Here is a 17,794-nt window from a genome sequence, read left to right on the forward strand (position 1 = left end):
TGATCCTAGCCTGCTCCTTCCCCTGGACTTTCCCACCCTGTGTCTGACCTTTAATGTGTCCTTCCTGCCCCACAGGAGCATCTGCCTGGTCCCCTTTGAGCTGTCCTGAATAACTGCGGGCTCTGGGGTTTGTCTGCTTGGATTTAAATGTCAGCATCTCCACTTAACATTAGCGGGCCACTGGGCAAACCTTCCACCCTCTCCTGGTATATCCTCATCCCTAAGACGACTGTAACAATAGCACTCATGCTGGATTTGGTTATTGGTCCCAGTCTTCATGTTCCCATAGTAGTGCTACACATCCACACTCCTGACGAGGCCTCCTGGGGGGCAGAGTGTCTTGTCCCTGACCCTTACCTTCGGCCTTGGCCGTTGGACTTGTTGGGACAGGTGGTTAGTGTACAAGAGGCAAGCAAAGGCCTGAAGCATGCCTGTGAGATTGGGTGTGCCCTCTTGCACCTCCACGTTACCACTAGAAGCACAAGCTCTGAGTGTCCCGGAAGAAGAGACACTGGGGATCTTGTGAACTTAACCTGTGGCGGGCACCCACACCCAGCTGAGCCTGGCTGCAGCCTTCAAATGCTAGATGACTTACAGCTGTGTGAGCAAGAAGCAAACACTTGTTTTTGTAAGCTATCGTGTTTTGAGATGATCTGTTCTGTGTCATTTCTGTGACATTAGCTGACTAATACAGCTCCTGAGGTACAGGGTGACTGTAAAGATAAAATTAGGTGCTCTATAAAGGCTGTAGAGTTCATCTCACCATAACTGCTCAGCCAGGGTTGGGTTTTTAGTCTGTTTCCAACCCTCTGGGTCATGCCCTGGCTCCCTAACTGCCTCTTCCCAGCAGGCTGAGTTTTTTTCAGCTTGGGACTGACCCTCTTGTGAAAAGAAACCCAGACACCCTGTACTGGTCATGAATCCAGGCCAGTTCAAGACAGAGCCCCCTAGTCAGAGATGGAGACTATCTGGTAGGATCCTTTACAGAAGCAGTCATATTAGAGTTTCTGATAGTTAAAATGAGAACACTACTCATATCAGAAACATTTAGAAAGATTATATAAACAATTTTCCTTTCTAACATTTTTTTTTCCCCTCACCAGGGTTCACTTAAGCCATGAGGATCATTTCCTCTCCCTATGGATGGAAATCGCTCTTTCAGTGAAGCTGAAGACCCCAAGAAAAAAATGCTGCTGCTGCTGCTAAGTCACTTCAGTCGTGTCCGACTCTGTGCGACCCCACAGACTGCAGCCCACCAGGCTCCCCCATCCCTGGGATTCTCCAGGCAAGAACACTGGAGTGGGTTCCCATTTCCTTCTCCAATGCATGAAAGTGAAAAGTGAAAGTGAAGTCGCTCAGTCGTGTCCAACTCCCAGCGACCCTATGGACTGCAGCCTACCAGGCTCCTCTGTCCGTAGGATTTTCCAGGCAAGAGTACTGGAGTGGGGTGCCATTGCCTTCTCCAAAGAAAAAAATGATCCCAGACCAAATAAGTAAAATGAAACTTGTCGTCAGCTTTCCTTTTTGGAAACATGCCAGAAATAAGCCAGAGTTTAATTTTCAACAAGGTTAATAAGAGTCATCTTTCACTTGACAAACGGTCCCTGTGAGGTAGTATTTGAGCCCTGTGACCCGAGCAGGTGTGAAAGTGCAGGCACGGACCACACACACGCACACAGCTGTGGCAGGTGACTAAACACACCAAGAGGTGCAAACTGATGGGCAAGTAAATGCCAGATGTTGATTAAATTTGACACAGGCTGAGTGGAGATGGGTGCAATAGAGGGACAAGGGTCATCTCTTTAGAAGTAGCCAGCAGGGAAGCTGAAAGCCGGGGCAACAAGGAGAGTCAGGGAACAAGCCTTGCTTAGTCGCTTCAGTCATGTCTCACTCTTGTGACCCCAAGGACTGTAACCCGCCAGGCTCCTTTGTCCTGGAGTGGGTTGCCATTTCCCTCCTCCGGGGGATCTTCCTGACCCAGGGATTGAACCTGAGTTTCTTTCGTCTCCTGCATCGGCAAGTGGATCCTTTACTGCTGAGCCACTGGGGCAGCCCCGCACAATCCGTAACTATAGCCTTTATGCACTCATGCATGCTCAGTCACTCAGTTGTGTCCAGCTCTTTGCAACCCCACAGAGGACAATCCTCTGTCCGTGGGATTCTCCAGGCAAAAATACTGGAGTGGGTTGCCATTCCCTTCTCCAGTGGATCTTCCCAACCCAGGGATCAAACCTGAGTGTCCTGCTTGGCAGGCCAGTTCTTTACCACTGTGCTACCTGGGAAGCCCCACAGCCTTTATGTGTGTGTGCTCAGTCCCTCTTTGCAACCCCATGGACTATGACCCTCCAGGATCCTCTGTGCATGGGATTCTCCAGGCAAGAATACTGGAGTGGGTTGCCATGCCCTCCTCTAGGGCATCTTCCCAACCCAGGGGTCAAACCCGGGTCTCCCACATTGCAGGCAGATTCTTTACCATCTGAGCCACCAGGGAAGTCCAAGAATACTGGGGTGGGTAGCCTATCCCTTCTCCAGGGGATCTTCCCAACCCAGGAATTAAACCGGGGTCTCCTGAATTGCAGGGAGATTCTGTTCGAGCTGAGCTACCAGGGAAGACCCCATAGCTTATGCATGTTATCGAATGAAAAGCATTTCATGAATAAACACAAATCCTGGGGTGTCTGTTTCTACTTTATCTATTTGTATTGCATTGAAGAGGCTCTTTTTTGCCAGTTGGTCAAATTCTTTCAACAACAAGAAGAACCTATTAATTCTGTAGCATTGTTAACAGTCACAATTTTTCAAGATCCCAAACCCACAATGTGAGTTTGGGTTAAAGCGGACTCAAATATCAGTGTAACTGTTGATTACAACAAATAATGACTGAGAAGAGTTAAAATTTAGTGAACTAATTGCATTTGAGATTTTTCGAATCTTGTAACATGAAAGAATGTACCAAATTTATGTTAATACTGGTCATAGTTAATATTTTGCTTAGCTCTTTAATAACTCAAATAATATTTATTTTTATTGGCTGTGCTGAGTCTTAGTTCTGGCACGTCAGATCTTGGATCTTCACTGTGGCATGTGGGATCTATTACTAGTCCCCTGACCAAGGACTGAAGGCTCCCTGGATTGGGAGCACGGAGTCTTAGCCACTGGACCACCAGGGAAGTCCCATTAATAACGTCTAATAGAAAAGTACTTTGAATGAAAAGGATGCTGATATACGTGTCACAGTAAACCACTAATCAGATCGTCTCCCCTGGTTACCAATGATCTCTGCACTTCAGGATCCAATTCACAAACCTCACAGTTCATGTTACTTGACTTCTGTTTGGGATGTGCACATAATTCATTGTTAAACTGGGCTGCTCTTAAGAGTGAATGGTGGCGGGGCGGGGGAGGTTATCATTAGTAATGACCTCAGGACAAAAGCAGGCGTGAGCTGGGCCTGTCCTGGGCCAGGAGGGTTACCCTGCTGACAGCCGTATTTGACAGAGCTGACCAGTCTCCTCCTTGATGCACTTTCTTCATTTAGCTCCAAAGCACCACACTCTCTTGGTTTTCTTCTCATTTCACAAATTTCTTATTCCGGACCTCCTTGGGTAGTTTTCATCTTCCCCTCAACCTTTTAACGTTCATACATCCTGGGGCTCAGCCCTTGGTCCCCCTTTCTTTTTCTGGTGATCTTATCCAATCTCATGCTGTTAAATATAACCACGTGTCGATGTGATGGTTTTAAAAACATGATCCCACAGCTTTCTGTACACCTTTCTTCAGGAGGCGAAGCTTAATTTCACTCCCTCTGAGTGTGATCTGAACTTCCTGACTGGCTTCTACTGAACAGATCATGGCAGAAGAACTCGAATGCCGTTTCTGAGATTAGGTTACAAACAGGCTGCAGCTTCCATACGGGGCAATCCCTCACTCCCTTGGATCACACATCCCCAGGTGAGCCATGTCAGATTGTGAGGTGACCCTTCTCTCTGCCCTGGCTTCTGCCCTGACCCCGGGCCATTTCCCACGAAGCAGCCAGTGCGATCCTGCTCCATCCCTTTCCAGGCTCCCATCTCACCCAACAAAGAAAAGAAGCCAGAGTCCTGCCTCCTGCGAGCCCGATGGGGTGTCTGATCGGCACTTGTTGCCTGCTCCACGTCTCCCATCCTCCTGCCCTTCTTCCTTCTGCTCCCCTCCCCCCCCGGCCACCGTGTTGCCCTTCATCATGCCAGGCACATGCCAGCCTTTGGCCTTTGCTCTTGATGTTTTCTGGGCCAGGAATACTGCTATCCACCCTGCCAACTTTCCTTTCTTTCATGTTTGCTCAAAACTCTCCTTTGCAGTGAAGACCCCTCCTTTGCCATGAATTGCTGATTCTTTTACCCAATTCTAATTTTTTCCCCCAAGACACATACCACTTTCCAACATACTGAAAGTGAAAGTGCTCAGTTGTGTCCGACTCTTTGTGACCCCATGGACTGTAGCCTGCCAGGCTCCTCCAGCCATGGGTTTTTCCAGGCAAGAATACTGGAGTGGGTTGCCATTTCCTTCTCCAGGGGATCTTCTCTACCCAGGGACTGAACCTGGGTCTCTCGCACTGCACTCAGACTCTTTGCACTCTGAGCCACCAGGGAATCTCTAGATCATTTATTATGTTTCTTGTCTACTTTCTGTCTCCCCTTGCTAGAATAGAAGCCCCTCAAGAGCAGGGCTTTTTGTCTATTTTATCCTAAGTGCCTGGAATGGTGTCTGTTATACAGAGATGCTCAGCAAAGAAATGTGTCGACCAATGAGTGGTTCCATCATGGGCACCATCATCTGGTGCCAGGCATATCAAGGCCAAGAACCCAAGAAGAAATGATAATTTTCATGGATATCATTAACACCAGGCCAAATGGCAAATATCAGTTTACAGATCTCCATTCGTCTGTTCATTTGCTGAACTTGGGCCTTTGTGGGTTTCCTTCAGAGCAGCTGAGCAGTGAAGAGTGCAGGCTCTGAAACCCGAGTGCCTGGGGCCTGGGTCCAGCTCCACTACCCACGGACTTGGTGACCTTGGGAAATGCCTGGCTTCCTATCTAGAGAGCAGAAAAGGAACCTTTGCATGTTGTACATTGCGGGGCTCAGTCCTGAGTCCCCTTCTCTTTTTTTCTGGACACTCACTATGATGGTGATTTTAACTAACCTCATGGTTTTAAACACAATCTATCTATCAATCAATCTATATATTTGTTTTAAATATTCATTTATTTACTTGGCTGTGTCGAGTCTTACTTGTGGCATGTGGGATCTTTGATGTGGCACGCAGGCTCAGTTGCCCAGAAGCCTGTGGGATCTTAGTTGCCTAGACAGGGATCGAACTTGCATCCCCTGTTTTTCGAGGTGGTCCTTAACCACTGGCCAGCAGGGAAGTCCCCGCAGCTTGCATGTTGATATGACGCTCATGAACACGTTCGTGAGTCCTTTAGCAGATCCCCCTCCAAAAGCTGAAGTTTAATTTTTCTCCTTTCATGTGCAGGCTGGACTTGTCGATTCCCTTCTACAAACAGACAATGATGAGTGACAAGATGTCATTTCCTACCTGATAGGAATTTTTTGAGAATGAAGTGAGTTACTAGATGTGAAGGATTTAGTACAATGACTGGCAGGAAGTGAAAGTCACTCAGTCGTGTCTGACTCTTTGCAACCCCATGGACTATACAGTCCGTGGAATTCTCCAGGCCAGAATACTGGAGTGGGTAGCCTTTCCCTTCTCCAGGGGATCTTCCCAACCCAGGAATCGAACCCAGGTCTCCCGCATTGCAGGCAGATTCTTTACCAGCTGAGCCACAGGGAAGCCCCAGAGCAAGCACATACTATGTTCACAATACTCAGCACGTTGGGTCCTTGTGTGCTACGTCGTTTCAGTCGTGTCTGACTCTTTGTGACCCCATGGACTGTAGCCCACCAGGCTGCTCTATCCATGGGATTCTCCAGGCAAGAAGACTGGAGTGGGCTGCCATAACCTTCTCCAGAGGATCTTCCCAACCCAGGGATTGAACCCTGGTCCCTTGCATTGCAGGCAGATTCTTTACCATTTGAGCTACAGGGAAATCCTGTTAGGTATTGGTAAATGCTTGTAAATATGTCAAGTAAAGGCCTTGAGCTTGGAAGCTCCTTAAGTGTGTTAATACATTAATGTCAATATTAAAATACATCAACTTCATAAGGGGGACAGCCAAAGCCAGCCTCACGAACAAACGTGGCCTGTGCGGTGACCCCGTGCTCAGAAGACCCCTGTGCTCGGCTTCATTTTCTGCTCTTTGAACCGAGCACCCCACATTTTCATTTCACCCCACGCTCTGCAGCCAGTCCTGGGGGTGGTTATTACCAACCGTGAACTGCTATTGCTCTGGGTTAAGGACATTTCAAAACAACTGGGCATGTTATGAAATACACTTAACTTCTTTGTGTCTCACACTATTTACAGTAAAATGCAACTGAAAACATTTCCCTTTGGCTGTGGAGGCAAAGGGCGTGTTCTTGCCAATAGATTGCAATAGACTGTTATTGATTTTCACTCACTGATGCTAATCACACTGATCGGAAAGTAACCATGCGGCTCACAGTTCTAAAAATCAGATATCAAACCCTGTAAAAATATAGCAAAATTTCTTTAAAATAGCTCATTATGCATAGTTGAACATGGTACCAACTATATCCTAAAAACTTAGTAGAACATTCTGCTCTAAACTAAATTAGATAAATTGACTACACTTTCCAAACATAGAGGAGTTGCACTCTTTGAATTAAAAACAACAATCCAAACTAAAGCAGACTCAAGAATCAGTCATCATTCCTTCCCTTCTGTCCACCATACCTCTCCTATCAGATTATAAAGAGCCTGAGAGCTTGGACTCTATCACCACCAGACACAGCAGAATGACTCAGGCAGAGCACACCCTCTACAACGCTAGTAGTGACTAGTTAGTTAATCATTAATTATTAACAATTAACTTCCAGGCTAGTGAGAGCTATGAGCTTTCTTCTCTGCTCCCTCTGGGCCAAAGGTGGGGCCTCAGAGTCCTTCCTGGAAAGCACTTGAGAAAGTGACTGTTCTTCATAGCAAATGCTTTACACAGGGGTCCCCGTCCCCTGGGTTATGGACCACTACCTGTCCGTGGCCACACGGCAGGAAGTGAATGGTGGGCGACTAAAGCTGCATCTGTATTTACAGCTGCTGCCTGAGCCCTGCCTCCTGTCAAATCAGCAGGGGCGTTAGATTCTCAAAGGAGCGCAAATCTTATTGTGAACCGGGCTTACGAGCAATCCAGGTTGTGCGCGCTCCTTATGAGAATCATCCTGAAACCACTCCCCACTCCCTAGCCTGTGGGAAAATTGTCTTCCACAAAATCAGCCCCTGGTGCCAAAAAGATTGGGGACTCCTGGCTTAACATGAGTGCCAGGCCCATTCTAAGCTCTGTACATGTAGCCACCCTTTTGATCCCCACCCCAAGCCACTCTATGAGGGAGGTGCTATTTTTATCCCCACTTTACAGATGAGAAAACTGAGGCATATAGAACAGTGCAGTTCCAGAGCATATGCTTTGATTGTGCACAGAGCTGTGTCCCTAAGCCTGGGTTAGAGCTGGCCACGGGAAGAGGGGTGCAGCCTCCCAGGTGGCAGGAACAGCTGGGACAGAAGCACAAAGTCCATTAGAGGAGACGACGCAGTGGGTTCGAGGGCTGGGCCATGGGAGTGTGTGGACATCTGATCCACCTACTCAGCAACTGCTGTCAGCCTGACTCCTTTGGGAAGAGGAAGAGGGTTCCTGTGTTATCCTTTCTAAGCAGTGTGTGAAGGCTCAGGTCCGGGCTTGGCTGCAGCCCTGCAGCCGGGGAGGCCACGTGGTTGGGTCTGGCAAGGTCTCAGGATGCTGGGACCAGGTGCCTGCAGCCGACCCACAGCGCCCCTCTTGGTGCAGAGCCCGTGTGGCGGACTGGCCTTGTGAACAGATGCCCACACCCTGTGCGCATCTTTGGGTTTCTCCCCTGACTGCGGGCAGGAGCGAGCCTTTTGAGGAAGGACTTGAGGTGTTTGTTTGAATGAAAGCGAGGAATGATTCAGCAGCCTGCACAGCGCTCTGTGCGGACCAGGCAGGAAGGGGCCGCTTCACTTTCTCGGGATGTGCTGGGCAGGACTTCCCCAGCTGCTGTTTGTGCCTCGGGGGATTTCTCGGGGTTCTGAAAACAACACTTCCCTGGCTTGGACGAATATGAGGGGAGGATGCCAGATACGTTTTGAATTCTTTGAAATCTCTAAGCATCTAAGAAAATTAATCATGGTGGGTAGGTGTGAGAAGCTCTTTAAAACGGGCACGTTTTCCCCCAAAGCTTAAAATAGAACTTTTCAAGGGAAATTAAATGAAAGTATAAAAAATTTGCAAATGCTTTCCTTCTTATAAGACAGAAGTACAATACCCTTCCCACCGCCCCCATCCAGTCATCATCCATGCAAAGGAGGGTCTTTCCCTCCACTGCTGCACAGACAACCCCAGGTCTCTCAAATCGTTTCCACGGCTCTGGCCTGCACTTTGCATGAAGACCCTGAGCTGACTGTGGACATGAGAACTTCCCCCTGGGGGCCCACGCTTTCCCTGAGGAATCAATCCCACAAGTCTCTAAAGTCTATGTTCAGCAGCCCCATCCCAACTTTCCTTTGCCAATGTGGAATTTGCGGAAGGCTGTCACACATCCCCCGAACCCTTTTCTTTCTGAAAAATCCGTGGAATCCTATTTGATGTGCATGTGCCCCTGGGAAGTGCAGCTCAAGTCAGAGAGCTTCCCCCCGGGATCCGGGTGCTGCCCTCTGAGAAACAGGGTGCAAGTGTTAGGCTTGCTTCCGCTACTTCCTCTCGGGGGACTTGCGACAAGCACTCAGTCTCTCTGAGCTTTAACTTCCTCATCTGTGAAATGGGTTGGGAGGATTAAGCCAGCTGACACGCGTGATGTGCCTGGCAGGTGCTCAGTTCCGAAAGTGAGGTGGGTGTTCCCCAGGCACTCGGGCCCAGTAACACACTTGAGTCTCGTGCTCTCTGAATTCTGCTGTGGCAATAAAAGACGCAGAAGCTGGCAGGCATAGCTCATTTCCAGAAGGCAAATGAGCAGGCTCCAAGGTGACTTTCCTCCAGGTAGTCACTGCCCTGGGATTGAACTGGAGCTCAGGTGCATTCGTGGTCAGGGGGTCATACCCCGGGTGCCCTGGGTCCCATCCTCAGGGCCGCTGTGTCCCTCATTCAGAATCAGACATCCTCTTGCAGCCAAAGTCAACTGGTGGCCTGGCCAAGCGGCTCCTGCCACCACTCCTTGTTTGGGCTGCCACCTTGGAAACTGCTCAAGGCCAGTGCCCCCCTTCTCCCTACCCAGGAAAAGTTGTTTTTTATTCCCTTTAAGCTTTGTGGGCCATCTGGAAGGAGGAGAGGAACCCCCTCAAACCAAAGGACAGGAGGGTAGGGCAGGTAGGTGGCAAGGTGGGGCAGGGTGCTATCCACTGGGTGGTTTATCCCCGCTGGTCCAGGTCATCTTCCTGGCTCTGCCGGGGGTATTCTTCACCCACTACCAGCCTCTTGGGCACCCTCCTGCCCTGTCCCAGAGGAAATGAAGAGAGTTACTTAGTTGCTGGGTGATCATTGGTCCCATTTCTCACTTGGGTGCAGCTAATCTATCAGACACTGTGGCGAGGGGAGGAGAGAAGGGACAGGCTCCACGTGAGGAGTGGGGTAGAGGGACCTGGTCTTTTTCCTTCCCTCTCTGCCCAGAGCAGATTGAGGCAAAGGAGCATACAAGCATGTGTTCCTTCTGGGGAATGGGAAAGAAATCAAGAGACATTGCTGATACACACTTAGCCTACAAGTCAGAAAATTAATACTGCCCTTCTTTTGATGTAGCCTCTCCTGATCTAATAGAAACGTTGAGGACGTATAATTGCATATTTTCCCCCAGAGAAATATGATTATCATGGTAATTAACATGAACTTAATTACTGAGTTTCTAACTTTCTGATTTCAAATTTGTTGCTGTGAACACTTTAAGCACTTCTTAGCAACCCAACAGATCAAGTTCACTAAGAGTTCTTTTTAAATGATGGCTCTCCTATACCCTAACCGCCCTACTAGCTTTCAACCTGCTACACCTGTGATGTTGCCTGAGGCAGGCAGCCTCTCCAGTCTCATGGTCTCATTTGTCAAATGAAGGGGGAGCTCTCTTTGAGATGCCTTCAGGCAGTGGGGACTCGGAAAGAAAGTGCCTTTTCACAGACAGGAAGACAGTGCCAGTCGTGTGACTTACCTCTGCTTGGCGACGACCAGCCAGTCCCTGAAGAGGAAGAGGTGCCTCTCCTTGGTCCTGGGGCCCTGAGTCAGCACCACGGGGCACTGGAGGATAGACTCTGTCTGCTGGGTGGGCAGGTCCAGCTGCTGGAGGGACACTGCGGATGCCAGGCCTTTCCTGGGTGGAAGAGAGTAGGAATGAGCCTCTAAGGGATAGTGGTCGGTAGACAGATAGGATGTGAGGAGACACAGCTCAGAACAGCATGTCACCAGGAGTCTGGCTTAACTGGGGTGGAAATTAGGAGGGAAAACAGTGAAGAGGCTAACTGCAAGTTGCTGTTTATTTTTTTCTTCAAAACTGGATTTACAATCAAGCATCATCAGTCAAGAAATGTTGGTCCTGCGTCAGTGAATAGCGAATACATGCTTATAATCTAACGGTTGAGAATTTCTGCGAGAATTTTAACCCAAGGCAATGCGTCCCAAACCTTTTCGTGTCACCAGGAGGTGAACTGAGGCTGCAAACAGGCTGGCTGGGCGTCCAGGTGCGGGGAAGCCGAGGGGAGCAGTGAGGTGGCGTCGCTGTCACTCATTTGTGGCACATGGGCGGGAAGCTCGGGCTGCCTGACTGAGGAAAAGTTTTCCCTAAAGGTCGTAGTGGTCAGGTTTAGCCTACAGTGAAATCTAATCTTATGACTCCAAATCAGTGGTTTTCCTGCACAGCATGATTCTGCAGCGTGGAGAGTAAACCGTGGAAACGCATGACTTGATTCCAGCACCTTCTCCTTGTGATTCTTAGCAAGTTGGGACCACTCAGTTCCTGTTGGTTGTTCACTTCCTGGTCATTCACTCAGTTTCCAGCAGACATGGATGACCTCAGTGTGCGTGCGTGCGTGCGTGCACACGTGCCTACGTGCGTGCGTGGAAGGAGAGAAGGCGAGGCGCGCAACTCTTTTGTGTGACTCGGGAATTAGCCTACCAAGATGGCTGCCTGCTTGGCCTGTTTTACGGTTGCTTGAACATTTTGCTCACATTCCTTCCATCCTAAAGGCGGCAGTACTGACTCTTGGAGGCAGAACTTTTATACAGGGAACCTTCTGTTTAATTCAGATGTGTTGTCTGAATAAAGCTGTGCTGGGGCTTAAGGACACATTTCTGTTATTTAAAGCAAACGTGAACATTTTCAATACTCTGCATTCTCCAGAAATCAATGATATGTGGCACGAATCTTTGACGGAGTGCCCTGATGAAGAGTTCCCGCTGGTTAACCCCACTCTGCCTCCTGACCTTTCCACCCACCCCACACCTCCCACTGCCTTCACTTAGTTACTCTCAGCACAAGCTCCGGTCCAGAAATGATGGGGACCCGGGTGAAGCCTGGGGGTGTGTGCCGTAGAGCCTTTCCAGCTCTTGGTTGATGGTTACTTAACTATTCAGGGAGGGAACCAGGGTAGAGAAGTGTTAGTCACTTAGTCTGTCTGTGTCTCTTTGCCACCTGTAGAGTGTAGCCTGGCAGGCTCCTCTGTCCATGGAATTCTCCAGGCAAGAATACTGGAGTGGGTAGCCATCCCCTTCTTCAGGAGATCTTTCCCAGCCAGGGACATCGAACTGATGTCTCCTGCATTGTAGGTGGATTCTCTACCATCTGAGCCACCGGCGAAGCCCCTAAATAGAGAGCCCCTGGAAGCCCAAGGGTAGAGAAATTGGGACTCAAACCACAGGACCCAGGAACTAGAACTCCCTTCTGTGTTTATTAACTGACACATACCACTTTATATATGGAGAAGGAAATGGCAACCCACTCCAGTACTGTTGCCTGGAAAATCCCATGGAAGGAGAAGCCTGGTAAGCAACAGTCCATGGGGCTGCAAAGAGTCAGACACGACTGAGCGACTTCACTTTCTTTCACTTTCACCCCTTTATATAAAATAAATGACAAGGATTTTCTGTATAACACAGGGTACTATATTCAGTATCTTGTAATAACCTATAATGGAAAAGGATCTGAAACTGTATACCTGAAACTAACACAACATTGTAAATCAACTATGGTTAAATACATTTAAAAAAATCCACATTGTTTAAAAAGAGATAAATAAATGTATTTTGGTTGCCTCTGAGTTTATTTGGAAATGCCTAATTATTTTCATATGTTGGAGGGACAGAAGCTCACTAGTACAAAGGACAACTTTGGCTACACCCAGCAGAGCCTGCCTCACTGCCTGACCCAGAGGCTGCACCCTCAAATGCCTGGGTGCCAGGTGGGCAAAGTGAATGGTTGTGGTGTGTAATGGGGAGTGGTGGGGTCTGTGGAAAAATGGCAGAAGTCTTGCTGTGTCCAAGGGGGTGGTCCACCAGCACCATACAGGAATGTTGGCCCAGCGTCCCTGCCAGCTATTTAAAAAGCCAGAAAGCCAGCATCTTATTAAATGTCAAGTGATTCTAAGCATTTATTTAAACACAGGAGGGCAATGCTCTGACTGCTGGCCTCTTTTCAGCCTTAGTCACCTGCAGCTTTAGAGCACATAAAAACATTAATACAGAGCCTCTGATGATTTGAGCAAAATATTTGAATATTTAAAATCTGATGTTACAAGCTATATTGAGAGTAACAGATCTAAACCTGTCAGATAATTATTCATTTCAGCTTTAAAAACTATGGACACAGAGATAAGCCATGACCAGCAAGAGGAAGTAGGTGAGGTTTCTTTTTTAGAATGCTGCCCCCGCCAAGCACTTTTCCACATTTTGATGTTGGTCTAGACACTGTTTTTTCTTTCCCCTCACATTTCACTGCTCTTCCCCTTAACCATCCCTTCCCTCTTCTCTGCATTTCTTTGATATCCCAGAGGACTGTACAGCCACAGAGGCTTTACTTTTCCTATACACAGAGACCTACTCTGAGTGACGTCATGAAAAAAAAAGCACCTCGTGTTAACCATACTTCACAACAAAGGCGCCTCAGCACTCTCCCCTGAGGGGAAATTTTTTAAACGTGCTGAAATAGGAAACCAGTGATGTAGCAAATACATGCTGAATGGAAATAACGTTGCCCTTTGCCTTTCCACGTAGTGATGAGTTTCCAGCCAAGTGGGGCCGGATGGCGGCTTCTCACAGTGAAAGTGCTGGCTGCCTGCGCTTTATGAGACCCGAGCCGCTGCCCTAGACCCTGACCTGGGGACTTATATAGTACATTGAAGGCCCCTGCTGGACTCAGAGTCAGCTCCTGGCCTGAGCAAGCTTGCGAGCATGCTTCAAGTCAGTCCGTTCAGTCGTGTCTGACTCTTTGTGACCCCATGGACTGTAGCATGCCTGGCCTCCCTGTCCATGACCAACTCCCAGAGCTTGCTCAAACTCATGTCCATTGAGTCAGTGATGCCATCCAACCATCTCATCCTCTGTTGTCCCCTTCTCCTCCTGCCTTCAATCCTTCCCAGCATCAGGGTCTTTTCCAATGAGTCAGTTCTTTGCATCAGGTGGCCAAAGTTTTGGAGTTTCAGCTTCAATATCAGTCCTTCCAATGAATATTCAGGACTGAGTTCCTTTAAGATTGACTGGTTTGATCTCCTTGCAGTCTAAGGGACTCTCAAAAGTCTTCTCCAGCACCACTTTGCTTCAAGAAGGGGAAGAAAGAAGTTTCTCATGGAAGCAGAGTGAGTATGCTCATAGGGAGCACTCACTGGAAGGGCCAGGTACCAGGCTACTCTAGTCCAACTCTCTGACCTGAACTCCATCTCTCTCTAGATCTGACATAAGGAATGGAGAACGATGAAGCATTTAGGGGTTCTCTGAGTGACTGGTGGTTTTTCAAAAGGAACAAAGTGCTCTTAAACTGATTTTAGCAGTAGAAAGCCTGAGCTTGAGGTCATGTGTCGCAGGGGGCTGGGGTTTAGAGGCAGCCGAGACGTGGGCCTTCTGTTCCCCAGGACCTTGGGGTGGCCTGCTTTAGGAGCCGCCCTGAGTAAAGATGTAGACACACCTCTCTCTCTCCAGGCACTCTGTTTCAAGGTGTTTTCCCCTGAAGTCTGGGTGTAAGCCTTGTCCTGCATAACTCAATAGTTTCTCCGGGTTTCCTCGTCTCAGACCTGAATTCCCCTGACTCTCTGAGCCCCTCCATCCTCCACATAACTCTCTGGGGATTTTTTTAAGTGTATGAGCTTGATCTAGTCCCAGACTTAAAATGCTGCAGAGCTGCCGCTGCCTCTGAGATTCTCAGGGCTCTTGTGGTCTGAGCCTCTTTTCCTCCCGTGATGTTATCATCGTGTGAAAGTGCGAAAGTCGCTCAGTCATGTCTGACTCTTTGCAACCCCTTTGGAATTCTCCAGGCCATAATAATGGAGAGGGTAGCCTTTTACTTCTCCAGGGTATCTTCCCAACCCAGGGATCAAACCCAGTTCTCCCACATTGCAGGCAGATTCTTTACCAGCTGAGCCACAAGGGAAGCCCTTGTGTTATCATTAGTTATCATTGTGTTATCATTAGTTCTCTAATATTTTCTCTAAAATTCATACATGGCTTTCAGATGGTTTAGAGTTTAGACTACTCTTTGCCCACATGGCCTTTCTTGATTTTAATTCTCATCTACTTGGTGAGTCAGGCAGGAATCCGTGAGCCCTATTTATAGATGGGCAACCCAAGGCTCAGAAATGTGAGGAACAGAAGATAAATGTTGACTGGAGGAGATAAAGCCAGGTCTCCAGACTCTAAATATCCTGCAGGAGGATTTTCTAAACAGGAGTCCAAGGGTGGCTTCATGGGGGCTGGGGACATCATTTAAAAAAATCAGACTCCCAAAGGACTTTATGTCTCCTAACTAGGATTCACTATTCCATAGGGACTTCACGAGTGTATAAATGACACACTACTACTAGCCGTTTAGGACATGTCCCTGTGTACCTGCGGTGGCCCCTTCTAGCCTGGCCAATTCCCTCTTGTCTATCAGAATCCATTCTCCATCCAACTGAAACCAGCTCTGACTCTTCGGCACAAGGGGGTGCTTCCTTGGAGTTTGCCAGCACCTTGCTCTGTCTCGAACACCTGTCTTGCTCTCCTGTGGTTACTTGTTCACCTGTCACTATGGTGGGAACATTTCGAGAGCAGGGCCTTTGTTTTATCCATCGCGCAGCTCCCCTGCATCCAGCTCTGTGTCACGTACACAGAAGGTGCTCAGTAAATCTGTTGTTTGATTGACAGCCTGGAAGCTAGGCTATTAAGATTAGACACAAAAACCAATTCCGAGCTAAATCAGGTCAGAAGATGTGGTTAGCCTGATTCACACAGGACTTGGTAAATGTCATATGAACACTGTCACTTGCATTTGAATGGTGCGGTCACCCTGATAAGTAGGGCGGATATTTCAGCCACTTACAGATCTCCTACTGTATGCAAAGTGCTCTACTACATCCCTTGCTGAGAGGATGGGTAAATTCTGTTTGATTTGGCCACGCTCATATCAAGTTTGAGGTCTGGAGGTGGTTCCACAGCCAGACCATCCAGGGTGCTCGTGCTTAGATACTCTTAGAGGTACCTGAACCTCCTAAACCTAAACATCTGGTCCCAGGGGTCAACTGGCAAGATAACCTGGAAGCCATAATCAGTTCAGTTCAGTTGCTCAGTCGTGTCCGACTCTTTGTGACCCCATGAATCGCAGCACGCCAGGCCTCCCTGTCCATCACCAACTCCCGGAGTTCACTCAGACTCATGTTCATCGAGTCAGTGATGCCATCCAGCCATCTCATCCTCTGTCGTCCCCTTCTCCTCCTGCCCCCAATCCCTCCCAGCATCAGAGTCTTTTCCAATGAGTCAACTCTTCGCATGAGGTGGCCAAAGTACTGGAGTTTCAGCTTTAGCATCATTTCTTCCAAAGAAATCCCAGGGCTGATCTCCTTCAGAATGGACTGGTTGGATTTCCTTGCAGTCCAAGGGACTCTCAAGAGTCTTCTCCAACACCACACTTCAAAAGCATCAATTCTTTGGCACTCAGCCTTCTTCACAGTCCAACTCTCACATCCATACATGACCACAGGAAAAACCATAGCCTTGACTAGACGGACCTTTGTTGGCAGTCTCTGCTTTTGAATATGCTAAATAGGTTGGTCATAACTTTCCTTCCAAGGAGTAAGCGTCTTTTAATTTTATGGCTGCAGTCACCATCTGCAGTGATTTTGGAGCCCAAAAAAATAAATTCTGATACTGTTTCCACTGTTTCCCCATCTATTTCCCATGAAGTGATGGGACCGGATGCCATGATCTTCGTTTTCTGAATGTTGAGCTTTAAGCCAACTTTTTCACTCTCCTCTTTCACTTTCATCAAGAGGCTTTTTAGTTCCTCTTCACTTTCTGCCATAAGTGGTGTCATCTGCATATCTGAGCCATAATAGTTACAATTAATTGCTACTGTTATCTGTGTTGAGGTTTGAGCAAACAGTGTAGCTACAGGAGTGGCCTTCCCTTGTGGCTCAGATGGTAAAGAATCTACCTGCAGTGCAGGAGACCAGGTTTGATCCCTGGGTCAGGAAGATCCCCTGGAGAAGGGAATGGCAATCCACTCCAGTATTCTTGCCTGGAGAATCCCGGGGACAAGGGAACCTGGCAGGCTACAGTTCACGGGGTCGCAAAGAGTCAGACATGACTGGGCAACTAACACTTCCAGGTGCTGCTTTCTGTGATCAATAAACAACCCGATTCATTAGTCAAATCACACTGCTTCCAGTGACTTACCAAAGAAATGTGGTTATCTTGCCCTGTGACCAGATATTTAGCTTTAAGACATACAGGTACCTCTAAGAGTATCTAAGTAGGAGCACGCTGGTGGTGGCTATGGGACCACCTCCAGACCTCAAGCTTGATATGAGCTTGGCTGAGTCAAACAGAATTTATCCATACTCTCAGCAGGAAATGCAGTAGAGTGCCTTGCGTGTCGTAGATGATCCGTAAGTGGAGGAAAGAACCTGCTCTCTTTCCTGAAAGCAGCCCCTGAAAGCGCTGGGTGAAACAGGTGCTGATGTGGCGGGAAAGGTACGTAACCTGTCTGCATTAGTGAAGCCAGACACGCTTTACTTTCACTTATCTCCTGGAATACGCTTAACCACTCGAGAGTTTTACTCAACACCCACCATCATTGTCTCTTCTCTTAACCAGATTTTCAGTCCTGATTTTTCTCATCCTTCCCTGTTGTGGATATTATCTTATGAGAGACCATTACAGTCCCTATATTCTTTGAAACCTTCATGCTAAGTTTTAACCACTAAAGATGATGATTAAAATCATAATATGTGGATTCAAATATTTGGTACCCAGCTAGCAGAATTTAACCATCTCCAGCCACAGTCTCAAAGGGCTTCTGCTGGCCTCCCTCCACCCTGTGAGATTCGGGCATCTTCTCCCAAGTGGAGGGGTGAGGAGTGGCCTTCCCAGGCAACACATGCTGTGTGGGATGCTGTGGTTCCCCGACCACCCCCAGGTACCCTTGCTCTCCTGTAGGCCAAGTG

At 48.2% G+C, this 17,794-nt stretch overlaps 1 protein-coding gene and 1 long non-coding RNA gene across 3 annotated transcripts in view; one reads left to right on the plus strand and one right to left on the minus strand.

Annotated features, from left to right (window-relative positions):
• LOC147366418 (uncharacterized) overlaps positions 1–2,692 on the plus strand; it is an 81,284-nt gene extending 78,592 nt beyond the window's left edge. For both annotated transcript variants that reach the window (XR_015133412.1, XR_015133385.1), the window contains one exon: positions 1,104–2,692. This is a non-coding gene — a long non-coding RNA (uncharacterized LOC147366418). The remainder of the gene's footprint in view (positions 1–1,103) is intronic.
• Positions 1–17,794, minus strand: part of TAGAP (T cell activation RhoGTPase activating protein) — an 88,256-nt gene that overhangs the window by 53,942 nt on the left and 16,520 nt on the right. The window contains exon 3 of the mRNA XM_086318587.1: positions 10,324–10,482. Coding sequence (XP_086174713.1) covers positions 10,324–10,482 — 159 coding nt within the window. The remainder of the gene's footprint in view (positions 1–10,323; positions 10,483–17,794) is intronic.

The sequence above is a fragment of the Bos grunniens genome, chromosome 9, assembly GCF_055505025.1.
Source record: "Bos grunniens cultivar Pamir isolate PY7600 chromosome 9, Bosgru_T2T1.0, whole genome shotgun sequence".
In the NCBI taxonomy this organism is placed as follows: Eukaryota; Metazoa; Chordata; class Mammalia; order Artiodactyla; family Bovidae; genus Bos; species Bos grunniens.